Raw genomic sequence first — 22929 nt, forward strand, 5'->3', positions numbered from 1 at the left:
AACTGTGAGAGAATCACAATGCACACAAGCATAATCAAGGCTCTGAGAATCCCAGCAGAAAAGAAACCCATTTTGCTTTGATTCAATAGCTCCCCTCAAATTCTTTAACTCAGGAAACTCTTCTCTTTTTAGTTAGCCTCTCTTACCGCTCTATGACATACACTGAGAAATTCTTAGCAGTTCAAAAGTTTTGCAAATTTTTTTTTTTCAAGATACTTTCATTGAGGAGAAATCTAATGCCTGTAATATATAATAGTTTCAATGGGTTTTATTTATCTTTTTCAGCTCTAAGCATAGATGTTGACTGATAGTAATGTGCTTTGTAGTGAAATGTATAGTAAATGCTGAGGCAGGGCAGGAAGAATGTTAGAACACCAGGAAAGTTATTTCAGGAAATGAAAGACAAAGTGAGAGAATTTTGGAGGGGATTATAGGACAGACGCACATATGGTTAAGTGAACAAGCTATGGATTCAACTGCTTAGGTATGACTCTCAGCTCTAGCACTTGAGTACCACTTGATTCTGAACAAAGTCATTCGTCTTCACTGTCCCTGGGTTTCTTATCTTTAAATGGAGCTACCAGTAGTATATATTTCACAGGTTTGTGAAGGAATTAAGTATAACATAGTATATAATGTGATTAACACCAAATTGCACTTAATTATTTCATGTAGTCTCAAAAACAGGAAAAGGCCTTGTATAATGACTTAATTTAGATAATACAAAAATTAGTAATGAAATGAATATAAGCTGTTCAAAATGGAAGAAAATTCAGAGGATATTTATTCCATCCCCCTCATCCTATAGAACTATATCTCCCAGAGTCTAAGAGATTTGGTCATGAAGCTAATTAATAGGGAAGTTAGATGGAGATTAGCTTCCTCACCCTTAGTAGAGCTATTTCAATTAAACTTTAATTTGTTCGACCATAGAATTTCTTTTTTTTTTTTTTTTTTTGTATTTTCCTGGTAAAAGGCAAGAGTAGTAATTCCAGAATATTTCTTTCTGGGTTCAGAGGTCTGGCTGATCTCAGTGATTTTTAAGACCCAGCTATGGTTAGTGAGGAATTTATTGATCTGCACAAACCACACCACATGGTTTCTCCTGCTTCTAGCTCCTGTTTCCCTAACATCATTCTGGGTGGGAGAAATATGGGTGGAGTTAGCATCAGGAGGAGCTGAAATAGAAAGGGGTAAAAATAGTCTCATTCATTTTTTTTTCAGCTTGATTGAGGTACAGTTGATAAATAAAGTTGTAAGATATTTAAAGTGTACAATGGGATGATTTAATATATATGTATACACTGTGAAATGATTTCCTCTTTCAAGTTAATTAACATATCCATCATCTCATGTATTTACTTTTTTTGATGAAAACATTTAATTTCTGCTCTCTTAGCAAATTTCAATTGTACTATACAATGTTATCAACTATAGTCACCATTCAGACCCTATTTATCTTATAACAGAAAGCGTGTTGAATGAGCAGAAAGGAGGTGAAGGATTGACTACTGGAATACAAACTCATCTTTTTTTAGAACTGGATGACCGAGTCTGTTACTCATATTTTCTGCCTCTCAGAATCCCGAGGGACACTAACACTGGGGAGGTAACCACTTCACTTCCCCATACTTGAGGCAACTCTTCTGAGCTTTATTAAGCAGATCCAGAGAACCATGTTTATTATTGTTTTGTTCAGTGATACACTTAGAAAGATAAAGAATATGAGATATAAGAACAGTCATAATATACAAGCCTTCTACCACTTCATGGAATTATGATGAACATATTATTTTAAAAGAAGAGCTTAATGAGATACAACATGTACTGCAGTCCAGCTGAAGCTATATACAATGCATATATAGTTTATGATCTATGTATAATTCATATGTATAAAAACAACATACTTTATTGATGTAAAATAGCACAGCAAGGTTTAAAACAAATGGCTAAGCTCAATGCAGGCTTTACAGTGCCCTGAAAGCCATTTTACTAGCATAAAGGCCTCCAACATGCTGGTATTAACCTACTGATAAATATTTAGACTATTTATATTTTGTTCTCTTCAGAACTAAGCCAAAATAAATATATTTTAAGGCAACCTTTAGAAGTGTCAGCATTTCTTATTTTATCTGCTTTGTGGCAAATGTTATTCACAGTGACAATTAAAATATTGAACAATGAAGGACAAAGATTGACAAATTCATCCTGAATCCATTGTATCCTTTTATAAAATTTTCTCTAATGTACAGAAAAGTCATATTCTTTAGCAACCTTCACCTTCCAATCGTGAAGAGTAATATTATTGCTTTTATGCCCATACAGGCTTACTCAAAGTTATATGTTGGAGATGTCAATTTTGATTTCATGTTCAGAAAAGCATCTATACAAGTCTCATTGCTATTTTTAAAATTTCAGAAAACAAGAACTTACTGAATACAGGTTATTATGGCTGCAAGCTATTCCACACTGTTGCTCACTTCCATTGTATCTTTGGATAGATAAACTATCCAATATACAAGGTTGAATCCTGCAAATGCAACTGGGAAGAGAATCCGAGAATACTGGTCTATTTTACTGGTACCTCCAAAGGTTGGAGAGAGGGGTGGGGGGGTTACAGGTGTTGACTGTAAGATGGGAGCTCTTGTGAGGACTTTGCTGGCCTCAGGGGATGGAACTATTGGCAATGTCAGAGATGTGATTCTTTTCTTCAGATGGTACTTGGAATCAGGATGCTGTAGAGGAAAATATACATATATATTCTGCTTAGGTAAAGGAACAGACATTACTCATTCATTTTATCATCATTGACAGATGTTTGCTGACACTTTATTATATAAGTTGAGCTTCCCTGTGGCTCAGATGGTAAAGAGTCTGCCTGCAATGTGGGAGACCAGGGTTCAGTCCCTGGAGAAGGAAGATCCCCTGGAGAAGGAAATGGCAACCTACTCCAGTACTCTTGCCTGGAAAATCTTATGGATGGAGGAGCCTGGAAGGCTACAGTCCATGGGGTCACAAAGAGTCAGACACAACTGAGCAACTTCACTTTCTTTCTCTTTCTTTCTATCATATAAGTTAAAGTACCAGCAATTTTTTTTTCTTGAAGTAGACCATTTTTAAAGTCTTTATTGAATTTGTTATACTATCGCTGCTGTTTTATGTTTAGATTTTTTGGCCATGAGGCATGTGGGATCTTAGCTTCCTGATTAGGGGTTGAACCTGCACCCCCTGTGCCTGCAGTGAATTGGAAGGCAGAGTCCCAACCACTGGATCACCAGGGCAGTGTCATCAAATTCTTAATAATATTTGATAGTGCTATTTCTCCAAGAAAGTGGTAAAACAAATTCTAAAAACATTGATTTACTGACAGCCACTGATAGCTCAGTTGGTAAAGAACCTGCCTGTAATTCAGCAGACCTTGGTTGGATTCCTGGGTCAGGAAGATCCCCTGGAGAAGGGATAGGCTACCCACTCCAGTATTCTTGCCTGGAGAATTCCATGGACTATATAGTCCATGGAGTCTCAAGAGTCATACATGTCTGAGCAAATTTCACTTAATATCCTATAATTTAACACATCAGCAATTGATGCCAAGCATTATCCATGTCCCAGGAACTGTGTTGAGTATTGTACTATTAGGAAGAGATAAGCCAGGTTATAAGAGTTTATCCTCTCACCACCCCAGTTATGCATAAACCTATATGGCAATGTGTATAGGCAATGAGAGGGAATGTCACGATGATAAGGAATTTCATTTTGGAGTATGTGGGCAATTAGTCAATACCATAAAATAATAGCTCAGTTAAATGAGAGCATTCTTCTAGACACGTTCCCAGCCTACAGCCTAATCTTCACACATTCATAAATCTGAACCAACTGAGGTATGAACAATAGCATAAAAATTTTTAAGTGCTCATGTACGTCAAAAGCCAGGCACAAAGTAGAAATACCCTTACTATTCTTCCCTTGAAATGTGACTGCCTCTTGGTCCAGAGTTCTGTATTGTGAGCTTACTGCTTCCTATTCAGAATTTCTCTGTCTCTTTCCATCTTAAGTTACCAAAAATGATACATTTACTAACCTCAGAATTATTATATGTTCTTTTCTATCATTAGCTTTTCTGTTCCACTGAAATCAGAGTACAACCAATCCTAGTCTTGAAAGGGACATTCAGTGCATTAAGTAACAGATGAGAGGCTGAGATCTAGATGTGGGAACTGCTTCACCCACGCTTTCACAGCCAGTAATAAACCAGCCTGGTTAATCTCAGTGCTTGCTATATCCCAGCATCTTCTTTACTCTATAGTATCGAGCTTGCTTCAGAGACCCTAATTCTGTTTGCTTTAGACACCTTTCAAAATGGTGGAGACTAGGGGGACTTCTTCTGATTCTTACTTTTTCTTGTCTACAGCCTGTAATAATCACTCTCCTTGTGGCTGGGTTGTCCTTGCTGAGTCCCTGCCTTCACACACATGCTGTACATTATCCCTGCTCTTGTAAAACTGCCTTGTTTCCTCTCTGGCAGCAAAATCACCACTTTGCTGCCTGGTAGGGTGTGTTATTCACATGGACAGACTCCCATGGCTTTAGACAGCAGCCCCATGGCAACAGCATGAGGCGGCCGCCTCCCCGGTGCCGGTGGAACCGCAGGACCGGAACAGCCCACCGACGCGGTGACACTTGGACTCTGGGAAAACAACCCCAAGAACCTCTTCTCCCTCACTCCTGAATTTTGCTTTTAATTTGTCGTGGATGATGCTGAACATCTAAATAGTAATAGTCATCATAGAGAATTCAAGCCCACTGTGCTTTGGGGGGCCATAGTAAACCCTGTTTCTTTACCAAAAGCAAGAATAAATCACTGTAAAGTCTGATTTGACTTGACCATGGTGAATTTCAAGCAAAGAATATCTTTACCTGTTATCTGTTGGCCAAATATTGGGCTAGGCACTGTGGACAGAAATAAATAAGTCAAAGGTGATGGAGGTAGAAGAGAGTTTAGAATAGAAGATTGCCCAGTCTACCAATCTTGAATAGGAAATAAGTGACATTTTCTATTAAAAATATGTGACAACCTTCTTTGATTCTTTGCTTTATAAACCACTGTCATTCACTATTCATTCTTCAAAGTCAATTTTAAGCTTCACTTTCTTACTGGAGCCTCCTTTCTTTTTTCATGCCCTCATTGATTATTCTTTCTTTTTCAGTGCCTACATCTGTAATATACAATTTTCAATCTAGATATTGATATATGGATATAATATCTGGCATTGTATATAGCTGTCTTGTGTATTAGTCTGATTTATAAGTAAACTCTTAAACAACTGAAAAAACTGACAACTGAGGACAACTGTGCCTAGGGTCACCGATAGTGTGTGGATAGGACCAGTGTAGCGGTATTCCAGTCTCAGTATGGCTGTCTTAGAAGATAAGCATAGCATTGTTGGCCAAAGCTTTCTATCATGTCTCCCAAATTCTAATTTGAATTTTCAACTGTTATATATGTTATCAAAATGTTCTTCACCTGAAAGAGAAAAATGTGTCACTGTTTAATCCTTTAAAAAGAGTTCTCCTCCTTCCAGATATACAGAACATTAAAATATTTTACTCTAATAAATTTTCTAAGTATCTTAATGGAGAATAAAGAGGGCAAGTCTTTAGAGCAGATCTTCTTTCTAAACCTGTCTTGATTTTTAATAGCATGCATTGTCTGTCTGTCACCTATGTTTCTTTCTTTTTAACGGAGAAAGAGGGCAGGCATGAACAAGTTCATTGAGATAGAAAAGTGTAAATTATAATCCAGCATAAATATATAATGTATTGTTTTATCTCCCTCTCTCTTTTGGAGATGTGGGGAGAAGTTATTTGTCAGTCTCTTGGCATGTCACAGTGTCACAAAAGACTTAATGAGAATTGCCAAATAGCCCTTGTTCAGAGTTAAGCAAGATCGTTCAAGACCTAATACTTGAAAAATTTATGCCTGATAGCATTAGCTTGGAATTAAACATCGCCTATAATAGGATCCTTCTTTTCCTCATCTGCTTCCCTAGGCAGTCTCTATGGAGTGTTGCTTAGGAGTTAGAGGCCAACAGAGTCAGAAAGCCCTAGTCTGCAATTCCACATTTACTACTTATCTGCTGTATGACTTTACATGTGGCAAAGGAGCCATAGATTCTCCCTAAGCTTAAAGTTTCCATCTTTAAAGTTAGAGACAATAATTATTTCATCTGTAAGGACTTTTTCCCTTTCTTTAAGAACTCGAGGAAGAAAATGTCTCTTCGTCATCTGCTTCCTGCCTACTTAGCTGTTACAGTTTTTCTTGCTATCATATCTTCCCTGTAAACATTACTTCTGTTGTGCTTTATCCCCCTTCCTGACTTGAAATCTCCTTAATGTAGAAATCTCTCTTAATGGTAGAGGGCATATTATTTTCATGTGTAAGTACTCCAAACTACCTAGCCAGTGCATAGAACACAGTGAATGCTTCATAAGCATATGCTAAATCAATAAATGAATGAAAATATAAACATTTTCTGAGACTTATAAGAGTTTTCAGACAAAGAGAAGGGAACAAAATATTCATGATTATTTTATATTTTAGCATATTGTTTATATTACATTATATTAAGTACCATGCTTCCCAGGTGGCACTAGTGGTAAAGAAGTGTAGGAGACGTAAGAGACATGGGTTTGATCCTTGCATCAGGAAGATCCCCTGGAGGAGGGCATGGCAACTCACTCCAGTATTCTTGCCTGGAGAATCCCCATGGACAGAGGAGCCTGGTGGGCTACAGTCCAAAGGGTCACAAAGAGTTGGACAGAACTGAAGCAACTTAGCACACAGGCATGCACATAGCTACCATATCTAAGCACTTACCATTTACAAGCACTACCTGGCACTCTGCCTGCATTATTTTGCTTATTCCTAGAAAGAATCTCTAATGTAATAATATTTTGTTTTAGAGATGAGCTAATGAAGGTATAAGCACAAAGCTGACACAAGTGATAAGTGGTAGCTCCTGAATTCAATCCCTCTTAGATGCCTAAGAGCAGGGGTCCCCAAGCTCTGGGTCACAGAGAGCTTGGGGACCCCTGTCAGATGAGAGGCAGCAATAGATTAGAAATAAAGGGCACATTGAATGTAATGTGTTTGAATCTTTCCAAAACCATCCCCCAACCCCTGTTCATGGAAAAATTATCTTCCATGAAATCGATTCCTGGTGCCAAAAATGTTGGGGACCACTGCTAAGAGCATAATCTTAATAAATACTGTTTTTCCTTCCCATCAGCTTTAGGGTTTAAGGCACGGTTGTTTCTCAGCCACAAAGTTACTGACATATTGAAACTTCTTAGTTGTGGGGACTGTCCTTTACATCATGGGGTCTTGAGTAGCATCCTTGTCCTCTATCCATAAAATACCTATAGCACCCACATCCTCAGAGTTTTGACAACCAAAACTGTCCTTGTAGTATGACATACATCCTCTGAGGACAGCCGCCATTGAGCATCACTGGTTTAGAATTACACTGCCTCATTGTATAGCGATGGCTGGGGGTTTTCTGTGCTAAGTCACTTCAGTCATGTCCGACTCTTTGTGACCCCATGGACTGTAGTCTGCCAGGCTTCTCTGTCCGTGGGGATCTCCAGGCAAGAACACTGGAGTGGGTTGTCATGCCCTCCTCCAGGGGATCTTCCTGATCCAGGGACTGAACCCACATCTCTTATGTCTCCTGCATTGGCGGGCAGGTTTTTTACCACTAGTGCCACCTGGGAGGTTTCTAGCAGGCAACAAATACAAGGTTCTCAAGGAAATGCCAGAGCACTGAATAACCCACTCACTGGATAATCAGTTCCTGGATAATGAGAAATTGGCAGTATAGAGACTGGACATCTAAAATTTAGAAGAATCACATTGAGTTTCTGAAATGAAAAGAAAGCCAATTTTGCAAGCCATTCAAGCTACAGGTTTGCATCAGATTCTGCCTGCCCTATTGTAAGCTCAGCAGCTTCAGTTGATGGTAAAATAGGCTTTTGTCAGAGTCCAGATGAGAGCTCAGCTTGGGGCTGTCACTGTTTTGAGTGGAACACCTGTGGTTTTGAATTTTTCCAGGGCTCCCCTGCTGCTCAGTGCCATCCTGCTTTGGTATTTTTAGAGCATGGCTTTGTTTTAGGTAACGCCATATTGCAAAAGTACTTGGAGTCAAACTGGACATTGTGACAGTCAGTTATTTGGTATAGGGATAAGGCATTTGGGAAGTACTAAGAGCAATTTCGATACAATATTCAGTGAGTCTAATATATTAAAGAGGCGGGAGCAATGGGTTACCTCCTAGGGGAGATAGTCCAACCAGGGCTGCATTACTCTAGGGCAAACAAAGCCTCTGCTTTTAACCAGGGCACAAAAAACAAGAGAACATATTTTTGAAAACATTTAGTATTTGACAATTTTTTTAAATGATAGTATTAATAATTATGGAGAAAACAAACTCTGTCAAATGTCCTTACATTTATAACTGGTAGAACTGGGAGCAGAGACAATTCCAGAATATCTACAGAGAAGCAGCTTATTGGTAGCAATCTGGTAGGTCAGTGGTGCTAGAGACATGTCTGAATACCACACTGAAATGTTTGGAGGGTCCTGAAAGGAATACTGGATGGGGATTTGATGGAGGGTATAGGGAAAGAGCTAATTGCCTACGCTTCTCATCTGACACACCCCACCCTCTCTCTAAGTCATATGATGGTGCTACCATGGGGAAGGGGCATCATGGTCTTCCTGGTGCTCAGAGTCTCTGATGGTCTTAATTCAATTGTTAATTCTTTGGAGTAATGATAGTACTCAAAGAAATCTCAGCAATATTAAGAACACGAGAGGTAAATCTATGCTTCATATTTCTCTACACAGGTGAAGGGCAACATGGTTATGGCCCAGCAGATGTTTCAACCTTGAAAAGAGTACAGAAGGGACAACATGTCTTACTTCCCTCTCTGTGCCCAAGTTGCTAATAACTGACTTAGTGTCTCTAGATCAGGGCCAGGCTCAACTTTCTGTTCTCAACATAAGCACCATTCCCTCCAGAATCACCCCCTCCAGACTGAGCGAATACTCTTGCATGGTCCTTCTTCAGCCTGCTCTACATCTGTAACCACAACCTTCATCACAGGGCATTGTCAGGGCTCCTTGATTTCCCTCTCTTCCTGCTTGATGGTCAGTTCCATGACAGAAGAGGCTCTATTGATTTTGCTTACTAATGAATTCTCAATGTTCTACAGAAGGTCTGCATGTAAAGGCACTTAACAAATGCTTATGGTATGAATAATTTTAACGCATAGGTACTCAATAAATTGGTGTCAGGTGACAAAAAAAAACCATGTAATCAGTATAAACACAGTTATTCTCTCAACTAATTAAATTTTGGTCAACTTATAGATAATTTGTGAAAAACATCACACCTTGCATGAAAAAGAGAAGTCACTTTGGATGTGTTGAGTAGTGTTGCAGACGATTCATTCTTAAGAACTTGGTGGTGAGGACTTAGATGTTTAAAATAAAAAGAATACTAGGAAAACATTCCAAAAGAGATCAGTCTAAACTCAGTCTTATCTACAAAATAGGTACACCCTAGACAAATAATAAGTTCTGAAACATAAATACAGGAGTACTTTCTAATGCCTGAATAGCATACCATATAAAAACAATATGGAAAGATACCATATAAGCGGGAAAGAAGCACTGGACAATTTCTTCTCAAAATCTAAAAATATAAAGTCTCCACTTCCAAATGCCTTAAAAACAGAAAGATTATTAATCTGTAGAACACTTCTGAAGATTTAGATTTAGTCTCTTCAGGTATGAGTACTAGATTTTAAATGTCTGAATTTCTTTATCATTATTATAAATTTCAAGGTCAAATTCAAAGTGATAAAATTTTCACATTCATTCTAACCAGTTTCCTGTGAAAAACAATGTGCACTTTAAAACATACAATTTAGAATCACATGAAATATCCAAGCACTTAATCTCATTTCAACTTTGCCATATTGGTTTGCTATTTCAATGTCCAACTTACCCAAATAATGTTATTTTGATTACAACTGAATAGGCATTTTTAAATGTCATGGTATTTGAAAGAAAAAATGACCTTGTAATCATAATATACCATTGTGCTATATAAATTCCAAATATGTAATTTATGTTTGTTCCTCTATATTATAAAAGGCAATTGCCAAGTTTTGACATAAAGAAATAAAATGTACATGTTCTATTCTATGTAATCATCTGTATTTATTTCTTGATGCTTACAAGGTTTATATTGTTAGGTTTCGTTACTTTTGGTTTTTAATTTTATACTTTGATTTAGCCTTTCAGAAACAAAAGTCTCCTTTTCATTGCCTTGAAATACTATAAATGGAACCAGGTTTAGAAATATAATTTTTCATAGGAAAAAAAAGTCAACTTGCAAGGAAAAAAGTTCTTTGAGATGATTTGAATCCAATTTTTTTAATACAAGTTCCAAAGGACAGCCTAATTATATGTTAGTATATTAGAACTATTAGAAGATAGTCTATATGAAGACCTGAGATCTTAAATTCCATCTTATTAATAAATTATACCTTTAAAATAATAGATGTAGGGAATGATAACTCTTTCTCCAAGGATTTGAAATCATATCCTTCTCAGTAATCCATATTTTTAAAATGTTGAAGTAAAGAAGTTGGTCTTTCCTTTTGTCTCGATATCAGATCAATGACTATATTCAAACTCACTTTTCTTTTCTTTTTCTTAGGAATTTCTCCTTTCATTTTTACTGTACTTGTCAAATAAGACACTGTTAAATGGTATTTTGATAAATATCAGTTCTTCTTCCTTTCTACCTTTCTAGATATATGTTAATATATGACCTTTGGGCCATATAATAATTATGTGTCTATATTACAGACAGGTTGTAACATAATCACAAGTTTTTGTAACATAATCACAAACAAAATAATTCTCAAAAATACTTAAATTTATCTTTTATGAAAAATATAATTTTCAACTCATTTGAACTAGGTCTTCAGACTAGCATATTTTTGTTGTAAATTTATATTTTTGTGACCTTTGAAAACACATGTGTGGGGATGTGTGCATGCTCAGTCATGTCCAATTCTTTGCACCTTCATGGACTGTAGCCTGCCAGGCTCCTCTGTCTATAAGATTTCCCAAGGAAGAATTCTTGAGTGCGGTGCCACTTGCTCCTCCAGGGGATCTCCCCAGCCCAGGGATCAAACCCACATCTCTGGAGTCTCCTGCACTGGCAGGTGGTTTCTTTACCACTAGTGTACCCAAACATCATTAAATAAAGAATTTTGGAAATCACCTTACCTACATTTTTTTTTTTTACCCACTGGTATGTACTCTTTCATAGTTCAGTCTCTGAGAAAGTGCTGGGAGGTTAGGGCATATAGTTGTGAATATTAGGATTTCTGGAATCAATTCTTAGTTTTTCTGAGTGATTAATGTTTCCCTTCTCTGAGCCTCTGTTTTTTATTTTCAAGTGTAATTTGACTGAATCACTGGATGGCAGACTTCTTTTATAATGAGGTCTAATTTAAAGAAAAACTCTTTAAATGATTAATTGCCACTTACCATGGACTGGTCTTATTCTTTGGAGAAAATGCAAATTCTCAAACAAGTTTCTTAGTTTATCAAAGAGAAAAGTTTCAATAAAAATGATCTTTTAAAGCCAATAAATAGCTCAGTTTTTGGAAAATAAAATACATATAGTGTTATAATTCTTATTGTAAAATTTAAGCAAAGATTAACTGGTTTTGTGATTTGGAAATATTCATGAGAATTGAACAATTATAAACATATTTCCAGTTCAAATTGTCTGCATTACTTGATTTTGCTCTTTTTTCAAGAGCTACAGTTTAGAGTTTGTATTGAAGTAAAAATGTATAATTGTCAATCAATTCTACAATCCTTTTTTAAGAAGTACATGCAATTTAATTGTGAGAATTTATTCATATACATAATTGAAATTTGGGGGCACATTTATGACCCTTGAATTATTAATGCTATCATTTATTTTTTATTAAAAAGTGCTTTGGGGACCAGAATTTAGTCACCACAAATCTAAACTTAATTTTGTAGGTATTTTTCACTGATTAAGTCTTTGCAAAAATTAATATACATAAAATATGCATATTATATACATATAACATGAATGTGAACATGAGAATGTTTTCATGTGAATCAAAAACTTGGCTTATGACTCAGCATTCACAGAATCTAATATACCCATCTTGCCCCTCTGGATTAAAGCCACAAGCAGATTTCTAACAAAAATTGTTCATAGCAGTTCCTGTTTGTTTCCTTCAGACTCTGGAGCCTCATTAGAAACTTCTTTTTTTTTTCTTTTTTTAACTTTATTCTCCCTGGTCGGTATATGGGAACCCGTTCAAAGGAAACATCTAAAGGCTGAGAATTTTCTCGTCTCTGAGCACTTGGAATCTGCCAGTACTAGTGAGGGTGATGAAAGAGGAATACCAAAAGTTTAGAGCAAAGATAAATGAAGGATTGTTGCTTGGCTTTTTCCTGAGAGGTTGGAGAAGTTGACCTTGGAACCAAAGTTACGTAACTTTATTACTAATATTACTTTGGGACTATTTACTTGTTTGCAATAACTATTCGGGCTGCCTTTTCCTATGCAGTGTGGGTAACATTAGAAAAGTAAACAATTACCAAAACAATCTCAGCTTCCAGGGGTTCAGTCGCTTTTGCTATTGTCACTGGGGGTGAGGCTGCAATCTGTGCCTTCCTTTTGGCCTTTTGTGTCTGAAGGTTGGTAAAGTAGTTGACAGCAGCAAACTCAATAAGAGCAGAGAAGACGAAAGCAAAGCAAACAGCTATGAACCAATCCATGGCAGTTGCATAAGACACTTTTGGCAAGGAGTGCCGGGCACTGATGCTTAAAGTGGTCATGGTTAAAACAGTGGTGATTCCTAAAACGAGACAGAATAAGAAATGCAGTATTAGCACTTGCAATAGAATAACAGGCTCAAATGGGAACTTGTTGGAGAAGATTTCAGTTACAAATATAATTTTTGTTATTTTATTATTTTTAATTGTTCACAATTATTATCATAGGCATTCATATTTTTGTATCCTTCAATACCTTGCATACATTGTAGCTGCTCAAAAAGTTATTTTTTGAAGTGATTTAGTTTAACAATAATAATATAATAGTAAATTATTAGTACATGAGTAATACAATCTTGAACTTCTGATCATATTTAATGCTGATATAAAATTTCATCATATTAATAAGTATTTGTATAGATGATAAATATAAAATTAGATTTCACAATATTTTAATTTCTAGATTGGTTTTAAGATAAAATATTTAATCATGAGAAAATAATTTCATCACTCATCTTGCAGAGGTTTTCTGTCTTGGAGGATTTATATAATCCAAAGATGGTTAGCATCATATATATATTCTTTTATAATTTGCAGAAAGAGATATGTTTTAGCATGGTAAATTAAAAGGTCAAAATTCATCTGAGATTTCAATTAAACTCAGGTCTTCCCTATGAACTACTAAACTTATAACCATGAAAGCTGAGGAAAAAATTGGGTTTTGTTACATAAGATATTTTCTGTTACAGCTCTTTTTCTTATTTCATTTTGTTCTGTCACACTGTTAGTGATTCTATATAGCATAAATGTAACTAAATATTTAGGCTGAATGATAGGAAACTGGTGATATTTAACTACGATTCATGGGGTCACAGAGTTGGACACAACTGAGTGACTGAACTGAACTGAACTGAAGACCTAAAAAATGGCAAACTTTTTTATGATCCTCCCTAATGAAAGGGAGATATATTTTGTGTATTCATGGGTTCAATATCTTAACTTTTGTTTTCATTGAATTACATGTCATTTAAAATTTTCTACTTTTTCTAGTTATGAAAAAGCAAATTGAGATAAATTCTCCAAAATAGGGCACGTGAAAGTCATAGGAAACCAGCGAGAATTCTTGCTGAGACAAATCTTTTGTTGATTCACCACACAAATTGTGATAAGATGAAGGTTACTTCATATAAAACATGTGTCTGAACGAGATAGGAGTTTATTTCCTTTGTGGATTGAAAAAGTTCACTGGTGTGAATATTCCCCTTAAAATACGCAAGCAATGTGAGCTGGAGGATGATAGAAAGTAGAGCCCAAAGAGTGAAGCATACCAAAGACAGTTCTGGCTGGAACAGACTCCTTATTAATCCAAAAAGACACCTGGGAAAGAATGACTGTCATAATGCAAGGAGTATAGATCTGTATCATGAAGTAGCCCATCTTCCTTTGCAAATGGAAATAAACTGTCATTATTACGTATTCACCTGTTGGAAGACAGGTATGTCAGTATTATTGCTGTTGACAATATGCAAAAAGTATGCAGTTAGAAATAAATCTTACAGATCCTTAAATTAAGATGTATAGGAAGAAAATAGCAAAGACATTTTTCAATGCATTACAAAGTTAGTCGATCAGCAGATGATAATACACCAGCTCATTGTTTTCTGTGGAGTTCTTTGTGTCGCGTACATACAAAACTACTCACTCCAAGGCTATACAAATCTTTATATATGCACATGGTTGCAAAATCCATCTTAAAGCTACTCATCACTTTAAAACTGCAAGTTTAGCTGAGAATGGCTAATGCAGAGGAAAAACAAATAGATATTTTGAAAATGTGCACTGGAGTCACCTTGTAGGATTCTATTCACATGTTGGTTAAATTCTTACCTGTGTTAGATTTAATTGTCTCACTAGATACTGTTTGTCCAATCAGATCATACTGAAGGAGGCTTGAGGATTCTTCTGGGACTTCCACTGAGTAAAGTGGTCCTTTTTTCCATGTATATATGATTTCACTTTTGGGATAAGCATCTGAATTTTTTAAACAAATTGCAGTAAATCTGGCTAGTTTTGTGTGTTTGTTTTTTTTCTTTCAAAGCAAATCTTGTCCATTATGAAAAGAAAATACAAGCATAAATTTAAAAAAATATATTTTTCTTTAATCCTGGTGACCAAAACCTCTATATAAAAGATTGACAGACATGATTAAGTAAGTTAATTCCAAGAATTATACAGAGAATATCAGAGTAGTAATTCTCTTTTGCTTTCCAGCCTGACTAAAACCAAATAATTATGTATTTGAATACATTATTTAACTCTCAGAAGTAGTTTGTCACTTACAACTGCCAAATTTGAGCGGACAAGCATGTCCATCCATAGGAAAGTTAACCAGTTTCATAGGACAGTCAGCGTTGATGGTAAGCCTAAGAAACATTGAAATAAATGGTTCTGAGTCAGTATGATGGACAAATCCTTTGAGCAGAGGACAAAGAACTGAGGATGCCTCACCTCATGGTGTATAGAATGGTTCCATTCTGCATTATTCTGAAGAGTTTATTAGGAGTTGTCATGTTGTGAGCAATTGATTTTTTGCCATTCCTGAAAAAAGTGTCAGGTGTCCAGATTTTACTGACCATCAGGTTATTCAAACTCAAAATCTCAGTTGGCCCCCCAAACTTCAACCTCTCATCTGTCCAAGTCTGGCGGAAAAAAACGTCCATTGTGTACTCCTAAGAGAAAGTAAGATATTCATGCATGCTGGGTAGATGGTTCATTAAGAATAGGTTATTCACTAGCTTACATACTCAAGACTAAAATTTAAGAAATAAAGCAACTTTTTATGACAATAGCCTATCAGGAGAACTATAACCAGTGAATTGCTATTTTTCACACTGTAAGATTATAATATTATTATAGACTATCGTGTTGATATTGTATAAACCTCCCTTCTCCACCTTCACCTTCAAAATTCTTTCTTTTTTCTATCAGTAATCCATGTCTCTATCTACTGACCTCCTGATCTCTCCTTGTTTAATTTAGAATAAAAATATAAGATTTAATCTAGCTTTTGTTTTGGCCTTCCTACCATCAATTAGTATAATCATTCCTCTTAGCAACTTGTTTACCTTCAAAAATATATCTGAGCAACACAGTGTCACTTAGTACAGTTCCAAGGATAGACAAACTTTACTTGATAAGCATACTTTGTCTACACATCATAATTATTTTATATAGTTCTCAGAGAACATAAAAGCAAATATTACCATATTACTCAAACAGAGTAATATTACCATATTACTCAAACAGAGCCTCATTTAAGCATGCATAATCAAAATTATGTTTTAATTTGTGGCTTTTATGAAATAACATTAAGAATTTAAGTATTATGATAAAGGCCTTTGCTAAAGTCAATGATAAATAGCAACTTATAATTATGTCAAAATATTGCCAAGAATTGCTTTGTATCCTTTATATGTTCCTTTATGAGACCTATTACTGTAAGTGGTGATTATATTTTAAAAATATAATTTGACATACAGTATACCCATATAATGGTGATCCAGGCTTTAACAAGCCTCTCTTGTATAAATACACTTTAAAAAGAGACACACGCATAAAATAACGTTCTAAGTGTCCCCAGATTTCAATGCTACAGTAGAATATAGCTGTGATTATTTATTCTTGGTGTGAGTCATACTCAAATGAAAAAAATTGATAAATTGTTGAGGATTCTGAAGAAATGCTGACTCTTTTCTCTCAACTCTTAAGACATTTATCTCCTAAAGTGCTCCTTAGTCTCTGCCCCTCTTCCTTGTTATTTTCTTTTTACTCTCTTCTCCTTTCCTTTCTCTTCCCCTTATTACTCCTTTCCCCCTTTTTACATTTCTATTCCTTTCTTTGCTGCTTATATTCTCAGCTCAAAAAGCAGAAAATGAAAGTCTCTAATCACTGTTAATCTAGAATTACATCCCCCTAGTACATTTAATGCACTGCTTTAAAGAGTTATGTTTTTCTTCAGTTTTCGTGTTTATATTTTATTTTTAGGGGGACACACTCCCGGAGAAACATGAAAGAATATCATGAAACACTTTGTTCTAAAAAACTGGTTCAGTTTTTCACTGCCACTTACTATAAATACCCTCATACGAATCCTACAGCCATCTGTACCTGGAACAGAGTTCCCAGAACACCTACTGGTCCATTTGCAAACATAAAAGGTGGAATGTGTTAGTCTTTCCAAAGGACTCCCTTTACTGTTTTAATAACATGTACTGAGAATGGTGCACTGCCAAAACAGCCACATTTTATGTTTAATAGATCTTCTCAATATATTCTTACATGGTATTCCATCTTTGTTATTTTTTTACTCCTCCATAAATTTCCTAAAACTTCATAAAGATGGGGGAGAATCTTCTCTTTGTAAGGAAGAATCGGCGCTTGATATGTGAACAGAAGAGAGGATATCATCATCTTAAAAGTCCCCTCAGATTCATGTTCAAGCAGAGCCTTTAGTGAAATGTGAAGGAGATTTGGCCAATAATCTGCCCTAATGGCCATTCCTTCCCAGTATGAGCGCATATATTGCTTCTAGATCTGGAGCCAACTTTGTTAACAATGTCCATTATCATTCATTCTGGGACTCAGTCCGTTCCTCCTTTAAGCAAAATTACTCTCCTCACTCAGCTCACTCACCATCTCCACGTCTGACACGGGCCCAAAACTTGTCACGTAAATGTCTGTTTTGACTTCAGTGACAGCACCTGAAATTAGCCCAAAGGGACATTTATCATCAATGACGTTAAGGGGATTGAACGGAACGACTGTTTCACAAAGTCCCTTCTCTCAGCCAGAATCTACAACCCATCCTAAAGTAATTCTAGTAGCAAGGGTCCTTTGGTTTTTCAGCTCTTAAAAACTCAGATTAGTTGCATTATTTTGAATTTATTCCGGCCAAATTGCAAAGTTTAAGGAATGAAAGAAAACTGAGTTAGTATTCTAACAACTACAGTAATAATTAATGTTTAGTGATAGCTTTAATGGAACAAATACTTAAAAATGTGTTTTATATGAAGAATCTCATTTGCATTCACACACCATATGAGACAAGCACTGTTTATACACCCTGCCACTGTTGAGAAAGTGGAGGCTTAGAGAGTTCAAATGACTCACATATAAGTTCAGGAACTGAGGGAGGGACAGAGACTGGATGGCCCCCTGCCCCAACCCCAGTGCCCTGCAACTTCCCACTCTGCTATCCTGAGGCCTCTGGGCCTTGGACTGGCACTAAGGGGGAAGAAGGGCACGTATGCCACATAGAGTCTAGGAAGGACTTGCCTCTTACCTCCAAATCCCGGTCGCAGACGATTGTCGTAGCCTTCAAGCAAGTTGTCCAGGATCCGACTGATGTTTTTGGAATAGAAGTTTCCTTCATCTTCAAGTTTCCCTAGAGCATTTTCTACCCTGTGAGTAGACAGTCAATGATCCTCCCTCCCAGCCTCAGAGAAAATAGGCTGTTCATTCCAGCCCCGTCTACCCCACCATACAGATGAGCCATGCCATCCAGGTTGCTTCTATGATTTGGTATAGAAGTTACCCAGTGGATGTATGCTTGCCCTTTCCTTGGAGCTAAAAGGAAAAGTCAGAAAACAAAGTCTTACCAGAGAACAATGTACAGACAAGGCAGAGGCGATACCATCCTGCGGTGCACTGAGATGCCCGGCTCGCCCTCCACCTGCCTTCTCCTCCTCCCAGCCAGTTCCCCTTTTCCAATTAACTAGAGCACTCTCCAGGACCACTCATAGCCCTTCTTGTGTCCAGCCAGTAATCCAGTAGATGAAGATGAAAAGGTTGCCAGCTAAACGTGGAGGGTTCCCCTTGATCTATTCACTCTCCGTTCTGTCCTTTCACGTTGAACAAGGTGGTTTGGGGTCTTAGAGTATGTCCCAGTGGACATTTATCCTCCTCTGACTGACTCAGTTGGGGAATGAGAGTCTGGAGGGACAGTGCATGGTCAGAGAGCAGTGACAATAATCAAATAAGGCATTAGGGGAGATTAGAAGGGAGAAATTCACTGCTAGTTTTGGCATGGATTTAGCAGGGCCCTGTGAGGAAATCTGGACGACAGTGGCATCTTGCTGATTGAGATTATGTTCCAATGGGCTCAGCATTTATTATTTCTATGGTTCACAGAAGGATTTCTACACAGCTCTCACTGCTTAAAAAGTCTAACAATATTGAGGTCTTCTTGGATGCTCTTTCTGATTTCATCAGCTTTATTGCATCAGCTACCCCTTTCTTCTCTATTTAAATACTGGTTCTCATTCTTCTTTGAAAAAGCACTTAGAACACATCAGAACAACTCCTGACTATCTTGCTGTTGAATTAGTGTTCTGTTTTTTTTTTTTTTTTTTTGCAAGTACTTTGCTGATCCTTCTTGTGAAATGTATGGCATCTTGAGCAAAGTTATAAAGTCCAATGCTGCCTGTAAGAGATAATGTCTGGAAAGAGCTTACTGAGATCTCCATGTAGAAATGCTATAAGAATAAATTATCCATAAATATGGTCGATGATGATGTTGCTGGCACTATTAGGCTTGTCATAGGTCAAAAGTGGAATGTTTGAAACCAAGGAACAGCATTCTCCCGCTAGTCTGGGAAAGTTGGAGTAATAGAAGTCTCTTTAAGCATTATAATTTTAATCTTTAAATAAAAATAATAAAGTATTGTGAATATGTGTGTGTGTGTATATATATATATTTAATTCAGGAACATAAGAGCCAGAAGCAAATGTCTTCTTCACTATCCTCCTGCCAGATCCACCCCCTATCTACCTAGTTCACAGTCTGTATTTTCAGCACCTAAATTCTACACAAGTGATGGTAACTTGAAGCTATATAGCACAGTCATAAGCATTATTTCTGAAGACATGACATAAATAATTTGAGAAATATTTCAAGAAATTAGCTATAAACAAAACAATGACAACAATAGAAACAGGAAAACTCCAAAATTTCTTATGATTTTTTTTTAATTACTGAATCTGTTACATGGAATTTTCTAGTTACTCATCAAAAACCTGAATTCCCTCCAGCATCCCTGGCAAGTGGTATTCAGCATCTGATTTCTCACTTTACTTTACTTGTGTTGGGTTGAAATCTGCACCCTGGTCCTAGTTCTCACCTTTGAAGCTACACAAAATAATATTATTTCAGAGCAAACTACATAGCAATCCCATAAGCAAAGATATCTATTGTGTCCTCTCTAATTTAAGCTAAGACTCCAAAAATCATTTTTTATTGATTACAGAACCTGGTTTTCATATTTCTTCTTATTCTTTTCACTTTATTTTAAACATAATACAACTAATCACCATAGCATTTTCAATTCCATTGATTGCACTAAATCCTAAGTATCTGAGGCTATTAAATAATTCTTTGATCATTTTTACTACAATGTATTGTTTTTATTCATCACAGGACTCTACATTTATCCCTGCGACTTCGTATCATTTTTACCCATCATTTTGTTTACTATCCATCTCTGATTTGTATCATCCTCAAGCTTAGTGAGGTGTCTAGACTCATCTTTTTTTTTCATGTGTTAAAAAGATGATCATTGGTGAGATGTTACATTTATATACATATTCTTTTTGAATAGGCATGTTTTCCTCCTGAAAAGTATTTATTGAAAAAAGAAATAGTTATTATTATATTTATCTCTAAAGAGAAGATTAACATATTTGATTCTATTTTCTGATGAGTTTTAACTAGTAGTTTAATGAAGGAGAAGAAATCCATTTTATACTCTAAATAGGAAAAAAAAAATCCTAAATCTGGAAGGATAATAAGGGTATGTAATCTTAGCCATCTCGCTTTGCAGATCTCACCTTTAAATGAATGTGCTGGACCTAAGGGACTCAAATTCTATATTTCTGTTGGTCTGATTTATATGTTGGTGACTATATAAGGAATTCACCTCTTCACACATCCCTGTGAGAATGGGCAAACAAGCTCTAATAACAACATTGTTGTTTGATTACAGTTATTATTTTCCAATGGAACTAGCCATAAAGGAGTTCAAAAACATGACTGTTTGAGAAATTATTTTGAGAAATGCATGGTCATTTATGTAGCATTCTGTCTATGCAAACCAAGTATTTAGGAATTCCCCCTATTTAGTGAATTACTTTCTTTTGGGAAATTAGAGAATATCTATCTCACACCTGTCTACTTCACAGCTGTTTTTCCTAAATATATTTTTAAATCACCTTGGATGACCACTGGCTTGCTTTGCTTTTCCTCTCCACTAGAAAGCCTAGAACTAACATCCTCTCCAATAATACTGTTATTAATATGCTGCACTTTGCAAAAGGACAATGTGAAAAAATCTATCTCCCTTCTTTGTCCTAAACTTTGAACTCCTGGCACCCCGGGTTTGTGTGTATGAAATTAATCAAAGACTCAGAGATGATTGGAGGACGTTATTGCACAGAAAAAGCAAACTTGGCACCAGATACTAAATAGTACTTTCCATGATAAAAAAGAACCAATACATATATTTATGCATTTATACCTAAGTAAACAGAAAACAATCAAAATCTTCAAGATCAGTATGGAATTGTCTCTTGAACAACACATGATTGCATTTTCTCACTGCAAATCTCCACTGGGCTTAAAAAAAAAAAAGAAACAATATTAGAATTGAGACTCAGAAACCCAGTAGCTCTTTTTTTGTCAAATAATAACTTCAACAAGTAACTTTATTATTTGAGCATTAATGTTCTTTCGTTGAGGAACTTGAACCAAAGGATTTCAGTATTTGTATAATTACTTCCCACCTAATACTAGAGGACTTGAAACATTTTCCCTGTTTGTTTTAGAAACTGTTACAGAAAGCCAGTCAGTCAGTCAATAAATGCAATTTAAGACTGTAAGTGGAAATTGTGCTTAGTCGCTCAGTCATGTCCAACTCTTTGTGACCCCATGGACTGTGGCCCATCAGGCTCCTCTGTCCATAGGGATTCTCTAGGCAAGACTACTTCAGTGGGTTGCCAAGCCCTCCTTCAAGGGATCTTTCCAACCCAGGGATTGAACCCAGGTTTCCCACCTTGCAGGCAGACTTTTTTTTAACTGTCTGAGCCACCAGGGAAACCCCAGGATACAGGAGTGGGTAGCCTATCCCTGCGCTTCCCTGGCAGCTCAGATGGTAAAGAATACACCTGCATGGCGGGAGACCTGGCTTCCATCCCTGGGTTGGGAGGATTCCGCTGGAGGAGGGCATGGCAACTCATTCCAGTATTCTGGCCTGGAGAATCCCCATGGATGGAGGAGCCTGGCCGACTACAGTCCATGTGGTCGCAAGGAGTTGGACACGACTGAGCGACTAAGCAAGCCCAGCACAGTCTATCCCTTCTCCAGGGGATCTTCCCAACCCAGGAATTGAACCAGAGTCTCATGAATTGCAGGCAGATTCTTTACCAGTTGAGCTACTAGGGAAGCCCAAGTGGAAATTAGCATAGTATTAATAATAGCTACCAAACATTTAACAGTTACCATGTGCCAAGAATTATGTTAAGAACTCCACATACTCCAATTTATTCACTGCTAACACAAAAATCTATGAGCTGCCTCTAAGTGAGTCCTTTTGTAGATCAGTAAGTACTTAACTTGTTTAATCTCGCACAAGTAGTAAATGCCGAATTACAATTTAAAACCAGTTTGTCTAAATCAAAAGCAAGAAGGGACAAACTAATGCTGGGGGACAGAATCCAACGAAATATAAGTTTCAGTTCTATTACAAGACCAACTTCTATCATATTTATCCAAAGATGGAATGGAGTACCATAGAAGAAAAAAATTTTTCCTTTTTTGTTAATGAAAGTGTTCTTATGGCCTGGAACACCACGAATGGGTTTATGAATGTTTGTTTCATGCGGAAATTACATGATCCCTAAGAATACCTAAGAACATTTAGCAGAATCTTGAGGTTATCTGGGTACATCCTAAATAAGAACTGTTTGATAGATAC

General features: G+C 36.5%; 1 protein-coding gene across 1 annotated transcript; it reads right to left on the minus strand.

Annotated features, from left to right (window-relative positions):
- Window positions 1-1665: 1665 nt before the first annotated feature.
- Window positions 1666-18989, minus strand: GABRA6 (gamma-aminobutyric acid type A receptor subunit alpha6). The gene is made up of 9 exons (XM_040239467.1): window positions 18562-18989; window positions 18246-18364; window positions 17597-17664; window positions 15413-15633; window positions 15245-15327; window positions 14792-14935; window positions 14233-14385; window positions 12728-12987; window positions 1666-2735 (listed from the first exon to the last, which is right to left on the minus strand). Exons 1-9 carry the CDS (start codon window positions 18597-18599, stop codon window positions 2460-2462), a joined length of 1362 nt encoding a protein of 453 aa, XP_040095401.1. The 5' UTR covers window positions 18600-18989; the 3' UTR covers window positions 1666-2459.
- Window positions 18990-22929: the final 3940 nt, after the last annotated feature.

Source organism: Oryx dammah, unplaced genomic scaffold (genome assembly GCF_014754425.2).
Source record: "Oryx dammah isolate SB20612 unplaced genomic scaffold, SCBI_Odam_1.1 HiC_scaffold_5, whole genome shotgun sequence".
Lineage (NCBI taxonomy): Eukaryota > Metazoa > Chordata > Mammalia > Artiodactyla > Bovidae > Oryx > Oryx dammah.

Coding starts and splice junctions, on each gene's coding strand:
- GABRA6 (XM_040239467.1), bottom strand. CDS start 18,599: ATGGTATCGCCTCTGCCTTGTCTGTACATTGTTCTCTG. Junction 17,665..18,245: donor TCTGCGACCGGGATTTGGAG/GTAAGAGGCAAG, acceptor GGCTAATTTCAG/GTGCTGTCACTGAAGTCAAA. Junction 2,736..12,727: donor TGGAAGCTGAGATTGTTTTG/GTAATTGTTTAC, acceptor TTTCCTCTACAG/CATCCTGATTCCAAGTACCA.